The 22,962-nt window shown below is 46.6% G+C and overlaps 1 protein-coding gene across 4 annotated transcripts; it reads right to left on the bottom strand.

Annotated features, from left to right (window-relative positions):
* Window positions 1–142: 142 nt before the first annotated feature.
* On the bottom strand, window positions 143–22,019 carry gramd4b (GRAM domain containing 4b). Of its 4 annotated transcripts, none has more exons than XM_028958518.1 (21): window positions 21,760–22,019; window positions 20,682–20,731; window positions 19,364–19,550; window positions 17,078–17,195; window positions 10,757–10,877; window positions 10,616–10,674; window positions 9,967–10,102; window positions 8,276–8,301; window positions 7,719–7,810; window positions 7,522–7,613; window positions 7,388–7,436; window positions 7,225–7,296; window positions 7,085–7,128; window positions 6,456–6,565; window positions 5,773–5,927; window positions 5,465–5,482; window positions 3,556–3,703; window positions 3,317–3,410; window positions 2,974–3,064; window positions 2,777–2,845; window positions 143–2,578 (listed from the first exon to the last, which is right to left on the bottom strand). In XM_028958518.1, the coding sequence occupies exons 1-21, from the start codon at window positions 21,832–21,834 to the stop codon at window positions 2,471–2,473; spliced, it is 1,914 nt and encodes a 637-aa protein (XP_028814351.1). In that variant the 5' UTR covers window positions 21,835–22,019; the 3' UTR covers window positions 143–2,470. The 4 variants fall into 4 exon arrangements, with proteins under 4 accessions (XP_028814351.1, XP_028814352.1, XP_028814353.1 ...); XM_028958519.1 differs by having other exon boundaries at window positions 9,967–10,099; XM_028958520.1 differs by lacking the exon at window positions 5,465–5,482.
* Window positions 22,020–22,962: the final 943 nt, after the last annotated feature.

Genomic DNA, 22,962 nt, shown 5'->3' with positions numbered 1-22,962 from the left:
CATTCTATTAAATCCATTTATGTTAAACTCTACTGCCCCCTAGTGAACAATTATAAAATGGTTAACTTTTAGACACTTCTTAAACTGCAATTATGAATTAATCAACAAGAATCAGTGTAAACAAACATCAAAACACAGCAGATTTTACTTGAAATTATTTTACTGCAATTAAAAAATGTACATCACATAATTGTTTTTACAATAGACATAATAATTCTCTTTAAAAACTTTACATGTTTTTTCATCTACTGTACAGAACATGATTTGTAATGTACTTTCAGCAATGCGCCAAGGACGCCTTTAGCCCTCAGTACAAACAGGTACAAAGAAGGGTCAGGTGACCCTGAACCCAACAGTGACAATGATGGGGTTATAAGGAAAGGTTTGCATTGGACAGCGCACACACACACACACACACATACACACACACACACACACACACACACACACACACACACACACACACACACACAACAGAGATGTACAGATCACAGGCCACATCTGGAGAGACTTCTGGCCACTTGCTGGGCTATTAGATCAACCTCTGGTTTAGTTTCGTGTCCCACCAAAAAATAAAATAATAAAACAATGATTCGGAAAAATGATTCCAGTGAAATGAGAGCGCTAAGTGTTGCTTAATTTGAATGCTCAACATTAAATAAAAAAAAATAAAATCGAAATATTACTCTCCAGCAGGACGTTGGGTGAATGAAAGGTCACAGAGATTTCCTTGTCACGTGACCACCCAGGGCTGGTCACGTGACTTCTTTTAAGAGGCCGAGCCATCACGCCCCCAGCAGGCTTCTGGGAATCCAACACGCCTCTCAGACAGTAGAGCTTAAAGCAAGATCCAAGGCAAGCACTTTATCAAAAAACACATTTGGCAAACAATTATTATTATAATTATTATACACTGTACTCAGCGGTTCTGTGCTTTCTTTAGTACAACCCTTCACATCATTAGACATCATAAGGCAGAAGAGACAACAGTTAACACATTAATGGTAATCCGGTTATGTACTTGTAATATGTACCTAATAAGCAGGGTGATGCGCTTTACATCTTTGTGCTTCAAAACAAGGACGCTGTGCTGTTCTAACGTAAAGACGACGACTAAGCCGCGAAATGCGGTGAGGACATGCGTGTGGCCATGACATCGACGCACGCCACATGCTGTAGCCCACTGCACAGTGCACTCAAAACACAGGAACGCAGGAAGTAGAGCCCCGGCGGTGAGGCAAGTTGCACACTCGGTTCCCCGGACGCTTCCAGAACGTCCGGCAAAGGCGGAAGGCAAGGCTCATAAGGCTCGGGTTCGGGCTCAAGAGCTAAAACGTTATCTGCTAGGCCGGTTTCATCAACATCCTTTAACTAAGATGGCTGACTTGTGTACCGGCATGGGTCAGAGTGAGAATCTACAAATTTACATCCACCAATCAATCAAAACTAATATTTTCATGAGAATTAACCTCAGGGGGGCCACGGCTGTACATAATTCACACGTGGAAGGTCAGGCCGTTTCCGGCTACATACAACGCAAGCTTACCAGAGTCACGGTAAATGGGACAGACTATATATGCAATAGAACTAAAATGTCAATAATCAATCAATCAATACAAGTAAAAAGTGTGCCACTGGGGCAGAAGGCAAACAACGCTCTGTACGGGATTCCACAAACATTCGCAACGTTTCCTAAACAAGCACGTAACATAAATCACATATATTGATGTTTTTTCATTGTAATGGCATGAATGTGCTTCTCTTTTCAATTCACGTATAACCGAAAATTAGTAAGCATTATTGATTGCATGTACATCTCTCCATACTCCATTCTATACGTGGAATGTTGTTAAGAAGCTCTAAACCATGTACAGCAGAACTCCTCCGGCGCGCGTTTAAATCTAAGTTGTAGTCCAAGTTGTACTTTATGAATCTTTATGAAGCTTCTCGTTTCTGCTCATCTCAACACAGACGTAATAAAGAGGTCGTTTAACGGGGATGGTGAACATGTACCTTTACATTCAGTACTCTTGTGCATTCTACTTGGTGCACAACATCATTCGCACACTTACACAGTCGCAAACTAGGCGCAACAAAGTGCAGCATGTGACCATGTGCAAGGCTGAGGGGTGATTAAAACACAAACTACAATCAGGAATGGAAGAACACAAAGCACACAACACACGTACACAGCTGTGAAAAAAGGGGTAAAGGGAGCGAGGGACAGAGGAAAAGGAAGCGATTAAAAACACGTAAGGGGAACCTGCCCCTCCATTGCATTTTGGCAGAATCAACACACACGAACCCACACACAAAAAGTGAGAGTTCCCACAGGCTAATAAAACCGTCCACGTGCCAACACGTACACACTCTTTAAAATAAAATAAAAGAAGACGTGAAATTCCTGTAATCCAGATGCTTGTTAACCCGAGGTGGGGTTGAACTGCAATGCGTGTTTTTTTGGGTGTTGTCAGGTCTCGGGGCTGGCGTTACTCGGGGTGCTCATTATCTTTGCGTACTGAGTGTAGATCGCCTCAAAGGCCTCGTCTCTGTGGATCATCGCACCAAACACCAGAGGCTGGACCAAGGGAGGCAAAAACATAAACAAAAAAACGATTATTATTATTATTTATTATCTGTAGGACACCATTTGAGAGTCATCGCTATGCTGATAATCGTGCCATGAATTGGGGAGTGTGTAGCAACAGCAGCAGATGAAACTGTACTTCTTTACAGTGGGATTACAAAGTGGGTGGACATAACACAGGGGTCTTACCTTCTGCGTGGATGGAGTGGCTACAGAAATTCCCATGCCGGACCCTGGCAATACAGACAGGACTTTGTACTGTATCCAGAGGACCAAAAAAAAATAAAATAATTAATATTAGGTGCCATAATAATAATAATTATTATTAGCAGTAGGTAGAGCCAAAATCACCACTACAGCAAAACAAAAAAGAAATACAAGAACACCTTCTGAATATCTGTGATGTCGACAAGCTTGATAACTTTATTCTTCTTAGATGAGCTCGACCTTGAGCTGGAGCTCTCAAAGCAAAGGTAGCTGCGGGTAGGGGTGTAAGTTGTTAAAAAGTACAGAACTCGCTGCAAATTCTCTGCAAATTTTGCATTCAGCTGCAAAAAACTTAATCCCATATCAAATCTCCATAAAAAAAAATAAAAAAAAATCACAAAGGCAACATTCAAACTGCATCACGGTTATGAACATACAAAAGTGTGTTGACAAAAAGCACGCTCACGGAAAGTTTGGGTTTTAACGTACAGATGCCTCCCCTTTGAGGGGGACAGAACTTACTTTTCGGTGACATACAGCACGCCATTGCGGATGTAGTCAGTGGGCATCTTCCTGTCCCTGTTAATCAAACAGCAGCGCCAGCCGTTCTCACACACTGCGAACGCACACACGCGGACACACAGAAGAGGGACGCAACAGACACACATATGGACACGGGCAGAAGGTGACGTGAACTCGCGCCATTGGTATAAACTCGTTGACTAGCAGGAGGCCCGAGAGCGGTGCGATCCTGAACTCACCCTGCAGAGGGCGCTCGTTCTCCGGCAGGTTGAAGACCTCGTGGAAGGCCCCCTTTTTGGTGCTGTGGATGCGGCCGCTCTCTTCCTCGCGGCTGATGCCACACGGGGAACTGGTCGCTAGGCTACCACGGGCCACCATGGGCTGGATCTGGAAGGAGTGGCAGTTAGAGAGCGGCCCGTGATGTCAGAGCGAAAGCAGCATATTCTGATCCAGGGTCAGTAGTTCCTCGTTTTTACTGTATTTAAAATGGATGTAAAAGGGAAAAACTGATCCCAGGTCACAGAACTTTTACTAAGGATGTAGCGGGCCATAGCCAGTCCGGTGTCTGCCAGTGCTTAAAGCTTGACCGGCATCTCGCAGCCGAAACCTACGGGTGCTGTGCTTTTAAGAGGAGCAGTGGGTTGAGCAATGTGGTGAGATACGTTGGGGTGTTGTGTGTGGTCTCTCTCACGCATGCTCTCGCTCGCACACACCCATCCCGGGGCGCGGGTATCTGTAATCGTGCAAAAGCGCCAAGCCTCAGGCCATACGGTTCGAACAAGTACAGCTTGTGAGACAACGTCTGCCAATCAGGCTTGTTGCTCACATTTATGGTAATAATAATGGTCAAAGAACATCAGCAAAAGGTAAAGTCAGTCCACACCTTCATCACTCCTATAAGGTGAAAATAAAATCTTAAAATGGTCTTAAAATTGTAAATTTTACTGAACATCACAAAAGCCAAGCATAATATGACAGTTCCACCTGAACATGTAATAAAGGCATGAAGGGTTTCATTTTTGGAGTTTTGGAATTTGCACACACACGACACGTCAACATGCATTTTAGCATAATTACTTTTTTTTTATTTCTGTATACAAATGGTGCTCGGGGTGGGATACTGTGTCTTCTGTTAAAAAAGATCAAATCAAAACGATAATTTTAATGCAGCGGTGAAAGTGTTAACGTGTAATGTGCCCATTAATGGGCGGTACAAAGTGCATTAAGGCCACGCCCACACTGAGGGTACAACAATACACTGATTTTCATGGGTGCGGCAGTCATAGAAGATTCATGAATTCTCTCTCTCTCTCTCTCTCTCTCTCTCTCTCAGAGTTTGTATACAATTGATTTCAATTCCACAAATAATAATGATAATAATAATTTTTGATTGCTCTGTGTGAATGATTATATGTAGAGAGTAACAGGATGATAACGTGTAGCAGCAATGCTAATTGCTAACAGCTAATTCATGTTAGCTCAGAGAGGCCCGTTGTTGTTGGGTTGCACAGTTGGCTAGTATTTTTGTATTTTATATGAATTCAGAAAAGACAGCTCGCAACGAAGTATTAACAGAGTACCTGAGCGCTGCATAGGTGTTAAAAAAAAGAAGTTCAGATTAAGACAAGTCCTGTGTGTACCTGGCCTCATATTTCTCTACTTAGTTCTTTTTAGATCAGTGGTCCAGCACCAGGACCTTCATCAAACAACATATGAGTTTAATTTGAAGTTTATTGTACATTAAAGTGGTGATAAGATATCACAGTCATTTGAGAGGCAGCTCCGTTTATTACAGTCAAGTGAATTAGCACTCTGCTGTTCTGATGTTCAGTAATATATTAACCATTCTTGTGCATTTAACTGCCTCCCCTAAAACTAAAATACTACCTACATAATTATTACACACCACACACACACACACACACACACACACACCTGTCTCAAACACCACACACAATCTACATGAACAGATTAAAAACTCAACCAAGAATGAGAGGACATCCCATCTTCAATCAACAAGATGCTGTCATCACGCTGTAACTACTCAAACACAACAACCACCCACCCACACCCACACACACACACACAAAAGCCAGCCAGGTGACACACAAGCACTTTCAAACTGGATGAACACACCAAAAACCCTACCTTCTCAAAGCCAGAGAGCTGAGAGGGGGAAAAATAACAGAACACGTCTGTGACAGACTTCAGTAAAGAAAGATGAAAACAACAACAGCAAAGAAAAAAGAAAAAAAAAACATCACATGCTACACACACTCACATACATGCCAAGATAACAAGATATTCCACAATAATATACATACATTCTCACTAATGACAGATATGAAATGAAACCTGGAGAAAAACATGAAAGCTTCTGCAGACGAAACGTGTCCCCCATTAGTAATAAGCTCATCGGGATGTGAAGAGAAGGTGACGTGAAACTCCAGACTCACCCGTCTGGAGAGGGTGACGTTGTTACGCTCCTTCAGTTGGGGGTCAGTTGGTAGGCTGGTCCAGACGATGTAGGGCGTGTCGTACTTGTCCCTCAGTTTCGGGCAGCTCTTGAAGATGAAGTCAATAATGAAGAATTTGATTCCTGCATAAATGCCTGTTGGTGGACAGACACGGTCAATGACACGCGTTTCATATTAACACATACACATGCATACACATTTAACAAACAAATACAAAATGTAAAAATACATTATAATTTTTCTTAGTCTAGCACCCAACACTCTCCGAGCATGTTCTTCAATGACAAGTCTAAGCCTTATCAGGGCTCTTAGTTTGTATACTTGATATTCTATAGAAATCGAACGAGAATTGCTGGTGTCTTCCCATTGTAAGTCGCTTTGGATAAAAGCGTCTGCCAAATAAAGTAAAGTAAAGTAAAGTAAAGTAAAGTAAAGTCATATAAGATAGGTGTTAAAAATGTATTCTCACATTATTACAATATCCCTGGCAACACAGAAATGCTGAACTTTTCAATAGTATCTTCATTACGGGCAAATACTTCGGCTGAAGACTGACCAATATGAATCAAATTACCAAAACAAATGACCAAATGATATGTTATCATAAAATACAGTAGGCTAGTGCTCTGAGCAGTATGGAGGATGCAAGTTGGTCCCCTCACCGATGATGAAGCCCATTAGCTTATAGGGCAGAAGACATGAGGATATGAAGGCCACCCACAGACCAACGTACAGCTTCTGAGTGATCTCCGGCTGAACCCACATGAACAGGCTGAGGCGCGCACACACACACACACACACACACACACAAACGCACAAAAGTTAACATCGTGCTAGTGAGTACTTTTTCAGTCACATTTTTATAATAATGAAAACATAATTTGAATTCAATCTTAACTTAATCTACACTTTTAATCTGTGCGCCACAGATGTAAATGGGCATATTTGCGGAAATAGAAAACGTGCATTCTATAAATGTGCAAGTTTTATATGATTTTACAAATGGGGCTGCACACTGGACTGGTTCAACACATGACTCGTTTATCTCGCAATTTCTAACTATTCATGTTCAGTTCATGTACTGAATTGTAGAATCGAATGCAGCAAATCTACGTGGAAACAATCCCAGGTAGATTGCAATTTATAAAGCGTCTATTGCGTGCAGGCGTGTGTGCACGTTTTCATCAATCTGACATTTTCTTTGCGTACGTCACTTTTGTCCTTTGATCGCCCGTAGAGTTTTGTATGAGTTCGTAAATGAGACCCCAGATCGTTTCGACCAAAAACTCACTTTTTTATCTTCTCCAAAACGTCAGCCATCTTTCCAAAAAGGTTCTGTGAACAGTTTATAGGGGGGGGAGAAAAAAATCTTACTTGTGTAAAATTTTCCAATGTTGAGCTTGTATTGTTTTTTTTTTTTTTAAGAAATACCTGAGCTTTCTGTGCTACATCAAGCACTAACTGGAATTTCTCAGAAACAGTTAGATCTTCCTTTGGAGGCTCCTGAAAGTAGACATAAAGTCCATAAGATTCTAGACAGATTTAGCGTTCCATCCAGTGTAGGAGGTGTGGTGAAAAGGAAGAGACAACCCACCACAGGTTCTGAAACTTCAGGCACGATGCTCCACTGTATCCTCCAGCCTCTGCACAAAAACCACAACACATCAGACACATCAGCTAAAATGGTAAAAGAACGCCTTTACAAACAGGGTCAATCGGTAGGGTTACCTTGAAATGAGGTAGTTCAAGGACAACCTCAGGATGGCTAAAAATAGGAACATGGGAATGGCCCAGCCATGCCACGCAGCATACATATAGATCTATGGAAAAGGAGAGAGGAGAGAGGCGGAGGGGGATGGGTCAGCGCCGGCGCCGCTGAAATATGGCTGATGGCGGGTGATGTGCCGGACGTGCGGCCCACTCACTATGAAGGCGATCGCTGACGTGTACACGGAGTGCCAGCTTGATAAGGCAGTCAGGTTCCTCATGAAGTTGGTCACGGGCTTGGCACCGCGCTCTGTCGTTTCACAAGAGCATAGGCTGCTACTGTTACCATGCCAACAGTTGCACATGGCTTTGTGTGTGTTTTCATGGGAAGTAACATTTAAATGCTCACAGCTTGTTATTTATGGAAGATTGAATCTATCAAAATAAAAATCTAAAAAACAAATAAACATGTAATGCATGTCTAATGTCATGTTTTGCTCAAAATTTGTTCAATTATGTAAGACTTTTTTTTATTTTACACTCTATTGTATTTTATAGTCAATATCTTATGATAAATGAAAAATTAATATGTTTGAAAAACTAAAAAATATGATTATTGTTTTATTTAGAAACGTATACTGTCTAAAACCATATTTTTTTTGGTTTCCTTTATTTGGTGCCTGCGTCCCTTCATAGAATATAGGGACAACTGGGGGTAGGACACACGTCCTGGCTGCGTGAAAAAAAAAAAAACACATCTGTAAATCATACTTACTCAGCCGCCGCATGTTTTCTGTTAGCCTGAGTGACAAAAGAGAAAAGGCAATTAAGGGACAAAGGGCCACAACAAAAGACTCCCCCTAAAGAACACAGAGCAGCCTCGGCCGCACCACATACTTTTAAAAGACTCACACACTCCTCACACAATCGTACCTGTCGAGTCACACCCACAGAATTCGATCACAATTCACTTTTTTCTTTGTCACAGATGTAAAAATACCAAGCCAACTTTTATCGTCTATTTTTTAGCCCGAGTCTGTCTATTTTCTGATCGGGATTCAGAGTCAGAAAACAACCGGATTCAAGGAAGTGCAGCAAGTGTCTTTCATGGAGATCAAGCAGTCGTGGGTGCATTTCACTCTGCTTCGCCCAACATGGACCTCCAGTGTGGTATACTCTTCCCCCAATATTTCCAAACCAAGCGTATACAAGTGTGAAATTAGACCCAAAAGAAGAGTCGACAAAACATGTCTACTCTGTGAAACCTCACACATTCCACCATTCCAGGTGACGATGCAAATGCATAGATGGAGTAATAGCAGCAACACCTGGGTATTGATTCAAAGTGACCATTGACATAAAGGTAACAAGAATGTGGTCATTAATACAAAGTTAAAGATTTGGCAGCCACTGATTAAGCAAGTTGTCCCACTTAAAAAGATGAGAGAGGTCTCTTAAAAAAAATAAAATAAAGTGAAGTGATAGCAGCACAGCACATGGTGCACACAGTGAAATTTGTCCTCTGTATTTAACCCATCACCCCGAGTGAGCAGTGGGCAGCCATGACAGGCGCCCGGGGAGCAGTGTGTGGGGACGGTGCTTTGCTCAGTGGCACCTTACTGGCACCTTGGCGGATCGGGATTCGAACTGGCAACCTTCCGATTCCGGGGCCGCTTCCTTAGCCGCTAGGCCACCACTGGTCCCGGGTCTGTAATATTCATATTAGATACACTTCAAATGTGAGAGACAGAGGCATAAGGGCATCTGATAAATGCCGTAAATGTATATGTAAATGTAAATGTCTTCCTATCAACAATCATTGTATATTTTGAGGAGAAGTACAACAGTTGTAATTTCTACTTCTGCACTGTGGCCACTGTGAAATTGGATAGAACCTTAATGTTCACATCACAACAAAACTATTTTAGCAACATGGGAAATAAAACACCACTGGGGGGGGGGCAGACATGGATCTCCTCTGCAAACCACACAGCCTCTTAACCAATCACCATCTCCGAGGACGATACTGACCCATCACGCCATGTTCCACCATATTCTCATAAATATAAGGCGTGCCGGGGCACTGGCTCCAAGAAAGAGGTATCAGGTTTTTTTTTTTTTTTTTATGACATCTCATAAGCGCCGTTTAACCTCGCCAGCATGCCATCTGGCTGCCTGCCGCTCTGATATCAGACAAAGAGGACAGTGGGAGGGGGGTGGAATGGAATTACGGTGGAACAAAGGAGTCCCATCAGCCCTCCTGTGACGTAGGTATGTCTCAGTCCTTCCCAGTCCGTCTCGTGGTGATAACCACAGCACTGCCAGCTTGCACGCGGCTGCTCGAGCCACGCCGCGTTTACAGTGACCTTTTCAAATCAAACCCGCCTCCTGCCAGACGAGTAAAGATCACCAAGGTGGTGCGGGGAAGGGAAGGGGAATCCCACCAAGCAGCAGCCAGGCTCTGACCTTTTGGCGCTCAGTGGCTCCTCGGTCTCGACGGTGTTCTCCTCAGGCTGGAAGCGGAAGTCCTCGATGTAAACGCCGAAGCGCTCGTACAGCCACTTCTGCAGCCGGGAGCCCAGCGTCTCCTTCTGCTTGTCTGCTGCGTGGAAACGAGCAAAAGAGGGGAACAAGATCAGCCCACACCTCGCACGATGCTCCGACAGGTGTTGCCATGGACAGCTGTCTTTCTTTACATCAGACTCAGCTCTGTTATCCTACAATAGTATCCTGTAGGAGATCACATTTTAGGGACTGATATGAGTCCGCCTGCAATATAATTTCTTTTGCTACTACGTCAATAAAAGTTTTATATCACAATAATAAGCAAAATAGCTTATTTCTCTTTTTTTTTTTTATTCTGGCAAGCTAGATCTCCTCTGAAAAAACATTACTGATTTTGTACATACTAGACTGTGGTCAATAATACAATTATTTTACACTAATTTCCATTAGATGCAGTACAGTCATGTGGATTAATAGGGTTTGCACTGTTTTTCTATCCAAAATAATTTGTGTGAGATACTAAATACATTAGTATCTCAAAAGTGAATGCATGTTGTTTGCATGTTGTGTGTGTGTGTGTGTGTGTGTGTGTCCGTAAAAACACACAGACCTGTTCCATTGACAGCAGACGATTGTGCTTTAGGTGGCTGTGGTGGGGAGTCTTCCACTCTGCAGAGCAAAAAAACACAGGAAGTGAAAGTCTGACATAAAAACCCTCTGCTGCGGTATTCGGGGTGCAGCACTGACAGACCTCGATTTGAGCACCTCGTTCATTTTGTGCTCAAGGTCGAGCCTCTTTATCCTCTCCTTCTCCAGGTCCTGCTTCAGCATCTCAATGTTGGTCTCTTCTCGCAGCTTCCTCAGCTCTTCCTCTGCGGCGACAAGAATCAGAGACGGGGGAGCGTGAATCCGTAGGCACATTTCGTTGTGTCACTGTGCTGCTTTTTTGTTTGGGGCCCTTGGATAGAGACTATTTACCTGAAGCACCACAGTTTTTTTTTTTAAAAAGCATATGAACCAGCTCATACGACACTTAACTGAACAGCCATTTCAAAACCAGTTTTTTTTCTGTGCCAACATGAGCGATGAATGATCCATAACGCGGTCCGCGTGCACGTGTAGCAGAATGGCAGTAATGGCATGATTGGTTAAACTCTTCGGTCAAATTTGAAGTAGCCTAGTGGGAAGCACACTCGCCTATGGCCCAGAAGACACTCGCCTATGGCCCAGACCCATCCTTGAGCAAGACATTTAACCCTAAATCCCAGGGGGACTGTCCTTGCGACTACTGATTGTAAGTCGGTCTGGATGTCAAATGAAGAAAACTTGACAAAAAATCGCAGGGGTGAGTTAATGGAATGGTTGTTAAATTTGTGTGACCTGTTGCACAACATCTCAGATTCTATTCCCGGGTGCTAGTGGCCTCGCCTAAGAGCCATTAGACCACAAAGTCACAGGTTCAAACCTCACTTACTACCATTGTGTCCCTGAGCAAGACACTTCTCAAGGGCAACTGTCCCTGTCACTAAGTTGGTTTGGATAAGGGTGTCTGATAATTATAAGATAATTATAGGGTGGTAGTAGCCTAGTGGGTAACACACTCGCCTATGAACCAGGTTCAAATCCCACGTACTACAATCGTGTCCCTGAGCAAGACACTTAACCCTGAGTGTCTCCAGGGGGACTGTCCCTGTAACTACTGATTGCAAGTTGCTCTGGATAAGGGTGTCTGATAAATGCTGTAAATGTTAATATGCCCTGCCCATTGAGAATTGCAGCATCTATTGGCCTTGAACCCCCCCCTTCACCAAATCGTGTGACCACATTTGTTTTCATGACTGGTGTGGTAAAGGAGTAAAAACCGATACTCAATGCCCTGGAAATTACAGACCACGGATTCACAGCTCTCTGCACTTTACGAAGCACCAGAAAGGACAGGAGAACTGTCATACTAACGTATCACATACAGTGGGAAAAAAAATGAGAATGGCGGGGGGGTTAATGCACTTCCAGGTCTGGTGTAAAACACTCCAGTCCTCTGGAGTATTAACAGAGGCAGCAGGCTGGGTGGAAACGTCTCACACCATGAGGCACGGCCTCCTTACGCCCGTTCTTTAAATAACTGAAAAGAGCAAATGGCCATGCTGCACGGTAATGACTTTCAAAGCGAGGCCCGACCTGTTAGGGCCTATTAAATATTAACACAGAGTAGCTGAGCCACCCAGGTCCCGGGCTCAGTAGATCATTACCAAAGCAAGATGGTTTTCCAGGCCTCTGCTGCCGTGGAAACGGGTCTCCCACAACCGCTGGCTTCTGGAAATGTCAGAATGTTCCAGCTCTCCTTTTCTTCTTTAATTAAGCGTGGTCAATTCTGAGCGTTTCTGTCTGCATTTCAGCTTCACGTCGATAAATCCAACCCGACATTTTGATAAGGACAAGTAGATGCTGGATGTGCACTTTAAGAGCCAACGTCTAACTCAAGTGGCATCCTGTGCCAATTAGAAAAGTCAATTAGTCTAATGGTCTAAAAATTATGGCGCAGTGCTTGCAGAAAACATCAAGCATGCAGGTGCAATTAACTTTATTTCTCACACAGAGGAGCACAAGTGGTTTCACGATTAAATAAAACCTGTTCCCAGACCTCATCACGATCAATACTACAGCCCCACCGGACCTGTTACGACCCCCGGCGCCCCCTTCAGACCGTTGTTGCCATGCATTGTCTGGCTGCACCTGAAGGTCGTCAGTATCCACTGGCTTGCTGGGCCTGGTTCCTGGTTCTGCTCACTTCTTCTTCCCTCGTTCTTCCATGTTACACTAGAACTAGAACTTAACTCCTCAGTATCAAACTGTGCCGGTCCTCATTTTATCCAACCCAGACAGTCACACAGCTAGGTGTTCATCACACACACACTGACCTGCTCGTCCTGAGGACGGGGAACCACCGGGACACACGGGGCGATAAATAAATAAATAAATAAATAAATAAATAAACAAACAAACAAACAAACGGTCGCAATATGAAAATGACATTTAAAAACAGGCCAGCACCTCAGATGTCCAGACTGCCGGGCCCGCCCTGCTCCAGGTTTCGTCATCGCCTCCACACGCAGGTCCACCCCCTTGTCCTCACTGAAGCGCCAAATAAGCCCCTCCCCCCCCGAGCTGGGGTAATTGCTATTGAGCGCAGCATTGTAGAAAGTGAAACCCTGTCACAACGCATCATATTAGGAGGGCAGTGAAAAAGTCAACACTGGTTCTCCCTTCTCCCGTATACTCTTTCTGTGTGGGTCTCCGAATGAGAACGAGAAAGGAAGCACAGATTGTAAGTGGCTTGTAGGGCGCCCGATAAATGCCAGAAATGAAAAAGTTGGCGGACCTATAGGACCACAAGTCAGTTTGTGGTTGTGTAGAGTACAGTTGTCTGGAGACTATAAATCATGTTAACATTGGACAGGATCATTTATTAAAAGTGATAACTGGATATCCTGCATTTTGGTAAATGCACCAACAATTTCAAATGAAATCGGAACATACATTTCTCCCCACTGGAAACGCGCAGGGGTCTCATCAACCTTAACATTTTAACACGGTCAATCCATAAAACACACATTTTTTTCCGGGTTAACTAATGAGATCAAGAGCATTCGACTTTATTCACTTGGCGCTATAAGACATTTTCTTCACGCGCTCATTTGCATCGGCGCCAAGGGACGGGGACAGACACGCACTAGCAGTGCGGTGACAGCTTATAAATATTCATTAAGACCCCTTCGACCACGGCGCTCCTGACTGGAATTACTGGGAGCAGGGAACGTCTCCGCTCCAGCGTTCCAGGATTCATTATGCAATCTGTTTCGCAAGTATGACCTACGGGTGGGAGGTGACCAGCTGGATGGAGCAACCCTTATCGCCCTTTCACCAAACGTAACTTTCCCAGACAGCCGTCCAGTCAAAAGAAAAGTCCACAATGAGTCACGAAGGCCCGTAAGTAGCAGCCCTGATCTCGGGCGTTCCGGCAATTTCCCGTTTAGTCAATTCACTGGACGACAGACCCATCACTCAGCACGAAAGGAAGAGGCTCCCTCGAGCAGGCAACGAGCGTCTGGACGGTACGGGCTCGCAGGCGAAGCAGATGACCCACATAGCGGCGCAATTTAACACTCGACACAAAGAGGCTTTCAGCAGCGCGGCAGCGGCCGTGTCTCGGTGCGCAAGGCCAGCCATGCCTGTCTGCATGCCGGAGGCGCGTTACAAAGCTCACCGGCACTGACCACGAGAGCCCACATCCTGAGAAGAAGCCCTGTAGCCAATCACAGCGCGGATGTGCTATTCCATGGGCCCATGGTGCAGGAACAATGGCAGGAACTCCACTGGCCTGCTCCCGAAGACCCAGACACGTTTTATACGTTTGAAAATCACACAAGGAACCTCTTCGCAACGTTCACTACAGGACGACCGAGACAACAAGGATGTGAAGAGGAATGGAGGGCGGTCCCAGTTCCGGTTTTGTAAAATTGTTGGATTTCTCTTTGGACTTTTATTTATTTATTTATTTATTTATTTTGATGGAACTTTCCAGAACTTTCCTGCTCTAAGCTGGCTGACCCCTGGTCCTGATTAATCGCCTCCCATAAATACAATCAGGCTGCCATTTTTTACTCTAATTTTTTATGACCATTAAAAACATATTATTGTTTCTACATAGTTGGATTGCTAAACATTTTCAGATAAATTTAGAAAACGGGGTACAGGTTTTGATCATCTTCAAGCCCTTCAAACCTTTCTGGAAGATCCTCTGTCCACACAGGACACGAGAGGACACACCAGCCTCTTATCTGGCTGAGCCGGGGCCCTTATCTCCGAGCCGGGGCCCATTGTGTACTTCCACACCCCCGCCGTGGGGAATACTCCCACATTACAGACGAGGAAAAAAAGAATAGAATAAACAGCGCCGCTTTCGTCTCCACAGTCACGCATCCTCGACCAAAACTCCTACATAATTTACAACACTGTGGCACCACGTGGCTCGCGAAAGATGTCCGGTGAGAGAAGACAAAGCACAGAGTGGCCGTGAGGGCGGAGGTCAAAAAAAAAAATAGAACCGCAGGAATGAAACATCGCCATTCCTTCACAAACGGTTGCTCTTCTGGGCAGGAGATCGTTGTAAACAAAGTGGTTCCTCGGGTTCCTTCAGGGCGTGGCCTGATTTCAGAAGGACCTACTGGTAGTACGTCGTTCCAGCTAAAACCTCACAAACGGGCGCATGAAAAACAGGACGGCGTAGGAGGGGCGCTAAAACCCGTGCAAATACAGACTTGGCACTCGGCCTAATTTATTCCGAAGGAGCCGCCCATTTCGGTCAACATTTCGGTCAGAATCGAGTTTAGGCTATGGCTACGGTCTTGAGCGGTAGCAGCGAGTGCTGAACACTGAATATTTTCCCATTCCTGCAGCCAACTGAGCGGAGAACATCTTGGTGGTGAGCCAGCAGCCAAGTGTGGGGACTTGTCGCATGGAAGCCGGCATCTGGTTCGACCGGAAAGCCCGGGCACGCTCTCAGAAACGCTCGCTCCTCACAGGCAGTCTTCTTCCCAAACTCTCTCCCGTAACTGGCTACAAGATGGACGTCCTTTTGCCAGGACGCTGTCACGAGTAAAGGTCAAAGGGTCTAAAAGCCCTTTTCGAAGTATGACTAAAGAGATAAATACAACACGCCTGGCAGACCAGTGACCACACATTCCCAGCATGCCAGGATTGTGGACAGAGAGAATCAACAGCCAATCCCACAGTGCTCTCTGTCTGTGTAATTAAATGTCAATTAATAAAGACAGTCTGATACAGAGGATCGGTATGCTTCAAGATCGAAAAAAGTTCAACTGTTTAAGATGAATCTTCTTGTTCTGTGCCCAGACAGCACGTCTTGAAGCCAATGACCGCACAGTGGTTCTCAATATATTTATTTATCTGTGGTGGCCTAGACCCGGTCCGTCCCGAGGTGCCACTGAGGTGCCACTGAGCAAAGCACCGTCCCCACACACTGCTCCCCGGGCGCCTGTCATGGCTGCCCACTGCTCACAAAGGGTGATGGTTAAAAGCAGAGGACACATTTCGTTGTGTTACCGTGTGCTGTGATGTGTATCACAATGACAGTCACTTCACTTTCACTTTAGGGTGGTAGTAGCCTAGAGGGTAACACACTCGCCTGTGAACCAGAAGACCCAGGTTCAAATCCCACTTACTACCATTGTGTCCCTGAGCAAGACACTTAACCCTAAGTTGCTCCAGGGGGGGACTGTCCCTGTAACTACTGAATGTAAGTCGCTCTGGATAAGGGCGTAAATGTAAATGTATTTAAGAACCATTTCACCGTCATTGGCCTGAAATGTTCAAGACGTGCTTAATTCAATAAGCTTCAACAATCCACTGACTGTAAAAGTTCGGATATTTCTGTATTCTGCATAGGTAATGCTGTAATAACGCTGTAAATAGACGACCAAGGCAGGCAGTCGTGAAAACAGCAACATGGTCCAGTGGAGGTGGACGAATTTTATCTGCCGTCCCCCATTCCAGTTCAGAGGAGGCGTGAAATTCAATTTCACAGATATTACTAATATCAGCCCAGCACCCGAACCCAGACCTGAACGTAACGTAGCACGGCAGCTGACATTTCATCAGACCGGGAGCAGCCGGAACAGGAGCGGAGCGCAGGAGAGCGCGGCCAGTGGCGAGACGCATGGACTGGGCTGCTCCCCCCTCCGCTTCTGCTGGAGAAAAGGACCTTAAGCCGCTTCCACGGCAGGACTAATCGGAGGCAAACATTTCATTCCGAGCCTTCCAGGAGAAGAAAACCACAACAATGAGACATTATGTGAGGGAGAAACGAAAGAAAGGGAGAGTGTGTGTGTGTGTGAGAAATATTCACAAGCTCAACTTAAGTAAATAAAACTGCCGTTTCCCTCAACCCTGCCGTGGGGCAAAAATTCGGCAGAAAACACGATTGCCGCTTGTCAGACGAAAAAAAATACTAAAAGTTTCGAGCTGAGGGGCAAGGCTGCAGCGAGGCACTCACGGAGGAAATGCTTCTCGAGTAAGGCGATCTCCAGGTGACCCTTGACCTCGTTGAGGCGGTCCGAGTCCGTTCTCTGGAAGTCCTGCAGAGCGGCCATGCTGAGACCTCCCGAACCAGCCTGGGCGGAAGCACAAGTTAAAGATGAGCCAGAAACTTGGAGGGGAGGGGCTGAAGAAAGACAACAGGAAAGAACAATCATTTAAAACCGCACACCAAACAAAACCATTAATGAATGTTTTTTTATTTTTTATTCTTTTCTATTGCGCCGCCAGTGGAATCGTTGCAGGTCCCACTACATCTGAGCCACGAGGGCAGGGAGGGGAACCAGTCGTGACATCATCACCCAGAAAGACCTTGTTCATATCGAAGAAAACAGGAGCGATGTCCCCTCAGGAGCGTTGTCATGGAGACCGAAGCCAGAGCAACCAGCCCTCGGAGCAGCGTCTTTGAATTAGTACAGACATGTGTGACACACACACACACACACACACACACCACAATTCCTTAAAATACTAACTGGAGCCAGTGGCTGTTTGAGGGGTTGTCTTGTTGCGGCGGAGCAGGAATGCCGGGATAAAGACACTGTCACCAACCTCCACATCACACATGCATGTCTCAGACAGCAGGTCTGTCCTTATACTGTCACACTCGTCAGGTCACCAATCAGAACGCTCGAATTTGAGCGCTGATAATCTGCACGATGGTGCTGGTGGTGGGCGTGGTCACGTTGTGTACCAGGGGTATCGGGAGTGTGAGTAACGGAGGGAAACGGAGGAGTCATTAAAATGAATTCGAACAAGGGAGGGCAGGGACCCAGAGCCACATTATGAACAGTGACGGTCACAAACACCAGGCGGCCACCCCGAGGCCGTGAACCGGGAAGGGGCCGGTGGCTTCGGGCTCAGGCACCAGCTTGTCAAACTGCCGCAGTCTAGACGTTTATGTCCAGGGGCCAAAAAGCTCCGGCGGGTGAAACCCGTCCTGAAGGGGCGAGGCAATCCAATTTCACACCGGCCCACGCGGCCGGTCAGATGGACCTTAAAGCGTCAACAGACAGACAGACAGACAGACAGACAGCGGTGAGCCGAGAGCCGCGTGGGGCCGGGCAGGGTTCTCTTACCGAGCACCCGAGCCGCCGCCGCACACAGGCCTCTTCCTCAATTAACCGTCCCGCATGGACTTCCGGCCAGCTGCCCTCTCGCTCGCCCGCTGAGGAGGGGATCCGCTCACTCAGACCAACCAGCGGCCAGTAATTATTCAGCAGATAGCAATCAAATAAGTGTACTTAGAATTAAGAACCCCGTCTAGAAAATGTACGGAGAACGTTAAAGCATTTTTTTTTTTTTTTTTTTTTCCATACACCCATTAATATTACATTCATTGGATTTTATTATTTGACTTGTGTTGACTGCGCATTAAACATTCTCTGCCATGACCACAACTTGCTATAGTAGCTGACATAATAGTTGATTCATTGCTAATCGATTGATTGATTAATTAGGATCATGCTCGTCCCAGTTGGTCCTACCTGTGACAGGCACTAAGCCGCAAGCCACAGACAACATTATCTGAGGAACAAATAAACAGAGCGTTCATTTAAATACGCCAAACCCCACGCACGGCACAATTATCAAATTCGTCACTAAGCGGATCGAAATAATTCAGGACCTTCCCCTCCTCTTCGTTCCGATTCGGCTCACGTTACATCTCGTGGCACCACCACCGTAGCGTCACCGGCTTCTGAAAAACCTTTCCCTGCTGCTCTTTCTTGAGACTGAATCCAGGAAGGGAGCGTTCGCACAAAACCCGGAGAGCCGGAGTACGAAAGGGCCGCTTGGCAGGAAGCGCTCAGGAACCGGTAGGTACCGGACATGATTGGACTTAATGAAGCCATTAGTGGCACTTGACAACATTAGAAAAGTTCCAGTTGAGCTCCGGTCAAGCGCGGCGGTGCGTAATTGGAGGCCGGGCCGGCTTCTCTTACAGCCAAATCGAATCTGCACTCTTATCGCAGATTCGCCTCGGCCTTCGACGCAAAGAAGCCTCTGAGCCTCAGGGGCAGCGGTGGTCAAGCGGTTAAGGTTGCCGATCCGCCACGGTGCCACTGAGCAAAGCACCGTCCCCACACACTGCTCCCCGGGCGCCTGTCATGGCCGCCCACTGCTCACTCAGGGTGATGGGTTAAATGCAGAGGACATTTCACTGTGTGCACCGCGTGCTGTGCTGCTGTGCATCACAAGTGACAATCACTTCACTTTATTAAACGGGCGGGGGGCGGGAACTTACAGGGTCCTCCTGCGGCCTCGCCGCCACCGGAGCCTCGTCGTTGCACTCGCTGTCCGAAGCGTTGGGAGACTCGGCAAGGTCCAGGAATTCATCTCGCTTCTGACCGCGGAACCGGATTTTGTCCAAGCGCTTTAGCATCTTCAGCACCGAGATCCTCGTCTTTATCTTGACATGGTGAACGGCGACCCTGGGGGTGGGGGGGGACAACGACAAAAAATAAACTTTTCTTTTCAAAGCCTTACTGTCACGCAGATGAAAACGTGATTCGTAAAGAAATTCAGGACATAAATACGTGGATTCACGAGAAGGAAGCGCACGCAACCAGGCCGGGCGCCTTCCTCTCCGCTCGGTGAATGAAATACAAATTCCGGCGTCCACGGGCCACACCGGAAACCCGGTGACCCCCTCGGCATGGGGGGGGGGGGCAGAGAGAGAGGCCAGGCGGCTGTGCGGGCGAGCGAGAGGAGAGAGGAGATGGGCGGTCCGGGCACCTCACGCCGTATCTGGGTCAGGCGACACGGCAGGGGCAGCGAGGGTGGGAGTGGACGGAGAGCGGGCCAGGAACGGGGGACACCGGGAGGAGGGGGGGGGTCCTCCTGGCACCGATTCGCAACTAAAGCAAAAAGGCGGTCAAATCTGTCCCAGGTCACCTTGAGGAGGCTGTAGGGCGACCGGCGATCGATCCTATAGATCCTATAGAAAAGGACACGGCGTGCAGCCTTCGTAACTGCTCGTGGCGTGAGAGGCGGCCCTCGGTCGTCCTCCAGCCTCGTTCTCTCAACGTGTCCGGCAGCAGGGGTCACGTGTCCGGCAGCAGGGGTCACGACATGGCGGAACAACGCTGTGGACCAGCTCACGCCCTTTTTTCCCTGTTTTATTTATGAGCATTATATATTAATGGCTGCATGTCACGTATCGGCGACGAGAGGCCAAATTATTCCTGGCGCGTGCAAGACGCCGCCGAAGTGGCCGCAGACGTTCCTGCCAGGGTCCCTCCCCACCCCCCCTCTTTTTTTGTGCCATTTAAAAGAAACGCCTGAGAACAAAGCAGTCGTGAGTGCGACCGGGGGGTCCGACGACCGCCAGAGACTCCCTCATTATGAATCCAGAACACCGCGCTCGCTCACTCACACACACACAGAGCAGTGGGCTTTGGTGTCGGACCGTTCATTACAAAGTGTTCCACAGAGGAAATGGGAAGTGTAACATTCCGGCCCTGAAAGAAATCAAAAGCCAAGTCCCGTCCCCCCCCCAATTAATATATATATATATAAATATAAATAAATACATTTTAAAAATTTAATTGCCATCTCCTTACCTTATGAGCAGCTCGTCTGTGGCTAATTGCTGTTTGCAACCTTGCCTTGGCTGAAACATCAAAAGACAGGAAATTCCGTTTTTAATTCGATATCCAATGTCCCCGCCATTCAAAAAGTCATTCGGCTACTGATGAAAAAGTACGGTATGCAGAAACGTACAGAACAAACGGGTGAATCTGTACGAGGACACTTAGTTCGTGCAAAAGTTTCATGAGAATTATGAAACCGAAAAAAAAAAGGTCCCACTTCCTACTCACAGAACACTTGAAACCGCAACCAAAGGTCAAGTCGACCTGGCTTCATGACAAAAACAGCCCTCAGTACAGTGACATGGAGGTAATAAATACATTCAATATGTGTGTATTAAATATACACAATAAAATAATAGCCGCGATGCAGCCCCCACACACACACACACACGTCCGCCGGTGCTACAGGTGCACAGCTTTCCGAAATTTATCCCACTTGGCAGCAAAGCCACTGGGTTGGGTTGATCCGAGAGCAGAATGTGGGTGGGGCGCGTTTTCCCCATGCAAACGCGTCCAGGTGGGGGCCGCGAGTTCAAGCCCAGGCCAGGCCGGAGGAGAGGACAGCGGGGAGTTTCATCGCGCCCTGGCAACCCGGGCACTTTTCATGCAAATGTTGACAGAAACAAAAAAGATGTGACAGTAATAAATAATAATATATAAAAAAAAAAAAGTTTCTGCGTGGAAATGGACGCGTCGCTCGGCCGCGACGTGTCTCGTGTTTCATTGACGAAGGCCACCAGGGTGCTGCACCTGTGGGCGGTACAGTACAGGTGTCGCACTATCCCGAATGAAAATACAATCCGCAGTAAATTCGCCAAATTATCTCGGCCCGTCGCGACGCGGCTCGGTGGCGGGTGGCGGGTGGCGGGGTCCGTCTCGGGAACAAAGCGCGCCGCGGCAGGTGAAGGGCGGACGCGACGAGGCAGGAGCTGGTCCTGGCGCATCCTCGACCCGTCGTTTAAAACCGCCGTCGTCGCAAATGTCGACAGAAAAAAAAATATATATATATATATATACAATAAAATAAAAAAAAAAAAAGTCGCCTCACCCAGCGCGCGCGCGGCGACAAAGTTCCATCAGCAGTCGCGGTGGTCCCGCCTTCCCCGCCGTCCAGTAGAAACATGCAGCCCCGCCGGGTCGCCCCGGAGCCCGCAGCCCGTGTCGCCCGGTCCGCGTCCTCGCCGCCTTCCTCTCGGCTGTTGATGGAGCGCGGGCTCCGACGCCAGGAAATTTCGTCAATGTCAGCGAGCGGCGGCTTTTCTTAAAGGGGACGCCTGTCGTCGTCGCCGCTGTCGTCTTCGCCGCTTCGCGTTGTTGTTGTTGTTTTTTTTTTTTTTTTTTTTTTTATTTAAAGGCGGCGCGCTTTTGTCTTCGGTGTTTTATTTCGCCATGTTTTTTTTTTTTATTCCGGCGGATTTTTTTTATTGCCGTGTGACCGTCCATTAGATACTGTACAACATTTGTTTTTGTTATTTTCCCAGCGCGGTTTGTGTTTATTTGTTGTTGTTGTTGTTGTTGTTGTTTTTACTGTGACGTCACGCTCGAAACATATTCACATATTCACGCGTCTCCACCATTCAAAGCAAAGGTGACAAATGGGCGGTTGAAATGTTAGCAGGTGTCGCGTCGATGAACGTTTCGTCCCTTGTCCACAACACGCACGGCAGAGGCGTGACGTCAGAGGATCGATATTGGCAGCAGGGGGCGCGCGCGCTGCACGCTAATAACCACCGAGACGTTATTGCCAATTCATTCTGCGTACAGCGACTCTCACTGCGGTGCTCTTCTCTGGGGGGCAATCAACTGGTGAAACTGTGATTTTCTAACAAAGCCGCCAAGAATTAAATGTTGTTTTTCTCAAAAGTTTTTCTCAAAAACACACACAGTACAGGTCAAAAGTTTGGACACACCTTTTCATTCAATGTGTTTTCTTTATGTTCATGACGTTGGTAGATTCTCACTGAAGGCATCAAAACTATGAATGAACACATGTGGAGTTATGTACTTAACAAAAACATGTTTTATATTCTAGTTTCTTTGCTCTGGTTACTGCTTTGCACACTCTTGGTATTCTCTCGATGAGCTTCAAGAGGTCGTCACCTGAGATGGTTTTCCAACAGTCTTGAAGGAGTTCCCAGAGGTGTTTAGCACTTGTTGGTCCAACTCACCCCAAACCATCTGGATTGTGTTCAGGTCCGGTGACTGTGGAGGTCAGGTCTCCACTTTTTGTTAATTATATAACTCCACGTGT

The sequence above is a fragment of the Denticeps clupeoides genome, chromosome 17 (genome assembly GCF_900700375.1).
Source record: "Denticeps clupeoides chromosome 17, fDenClu1.1, whole genome shotgun sequence".
Lineage (NCBI taxonomy): Eukaryota > Metazoa > Chordata > Actinopteri > Clupeiformes > Denticipitidae > Denticeps > Denticeps clupeoides.
Note: the sequence above shows the minus strand (reverse complement) of the source record. Positions and strands in the feature narration are given on the sequence as shown.

Bases quoted from the DNA above. Each gene is read 5' to 3' on its own strand.
- gramd4b (XM_028958518.1), bottom strand. From the start codon at position 21,834: ATGTTTCTACTGGACGGCGGGGAAGGCGGGACCACCGCGACTGCTGAT. The intron at 10,878-17,077 runs GTGAGTGCCTCG...TTGTCGCCGCAG, and splicing joins ACTCGAGAAGCATTTCCTCC to AGGAAGAGCTGAGGAAGCTG. The intron at 6,566-7,084 runs GTGAGTTTTTGG...TGCGCGCCTCAG, and splicing joins GTTTTGGAGAAGATAAAAAA to CCTGTTCATGTGGGTTCAGC.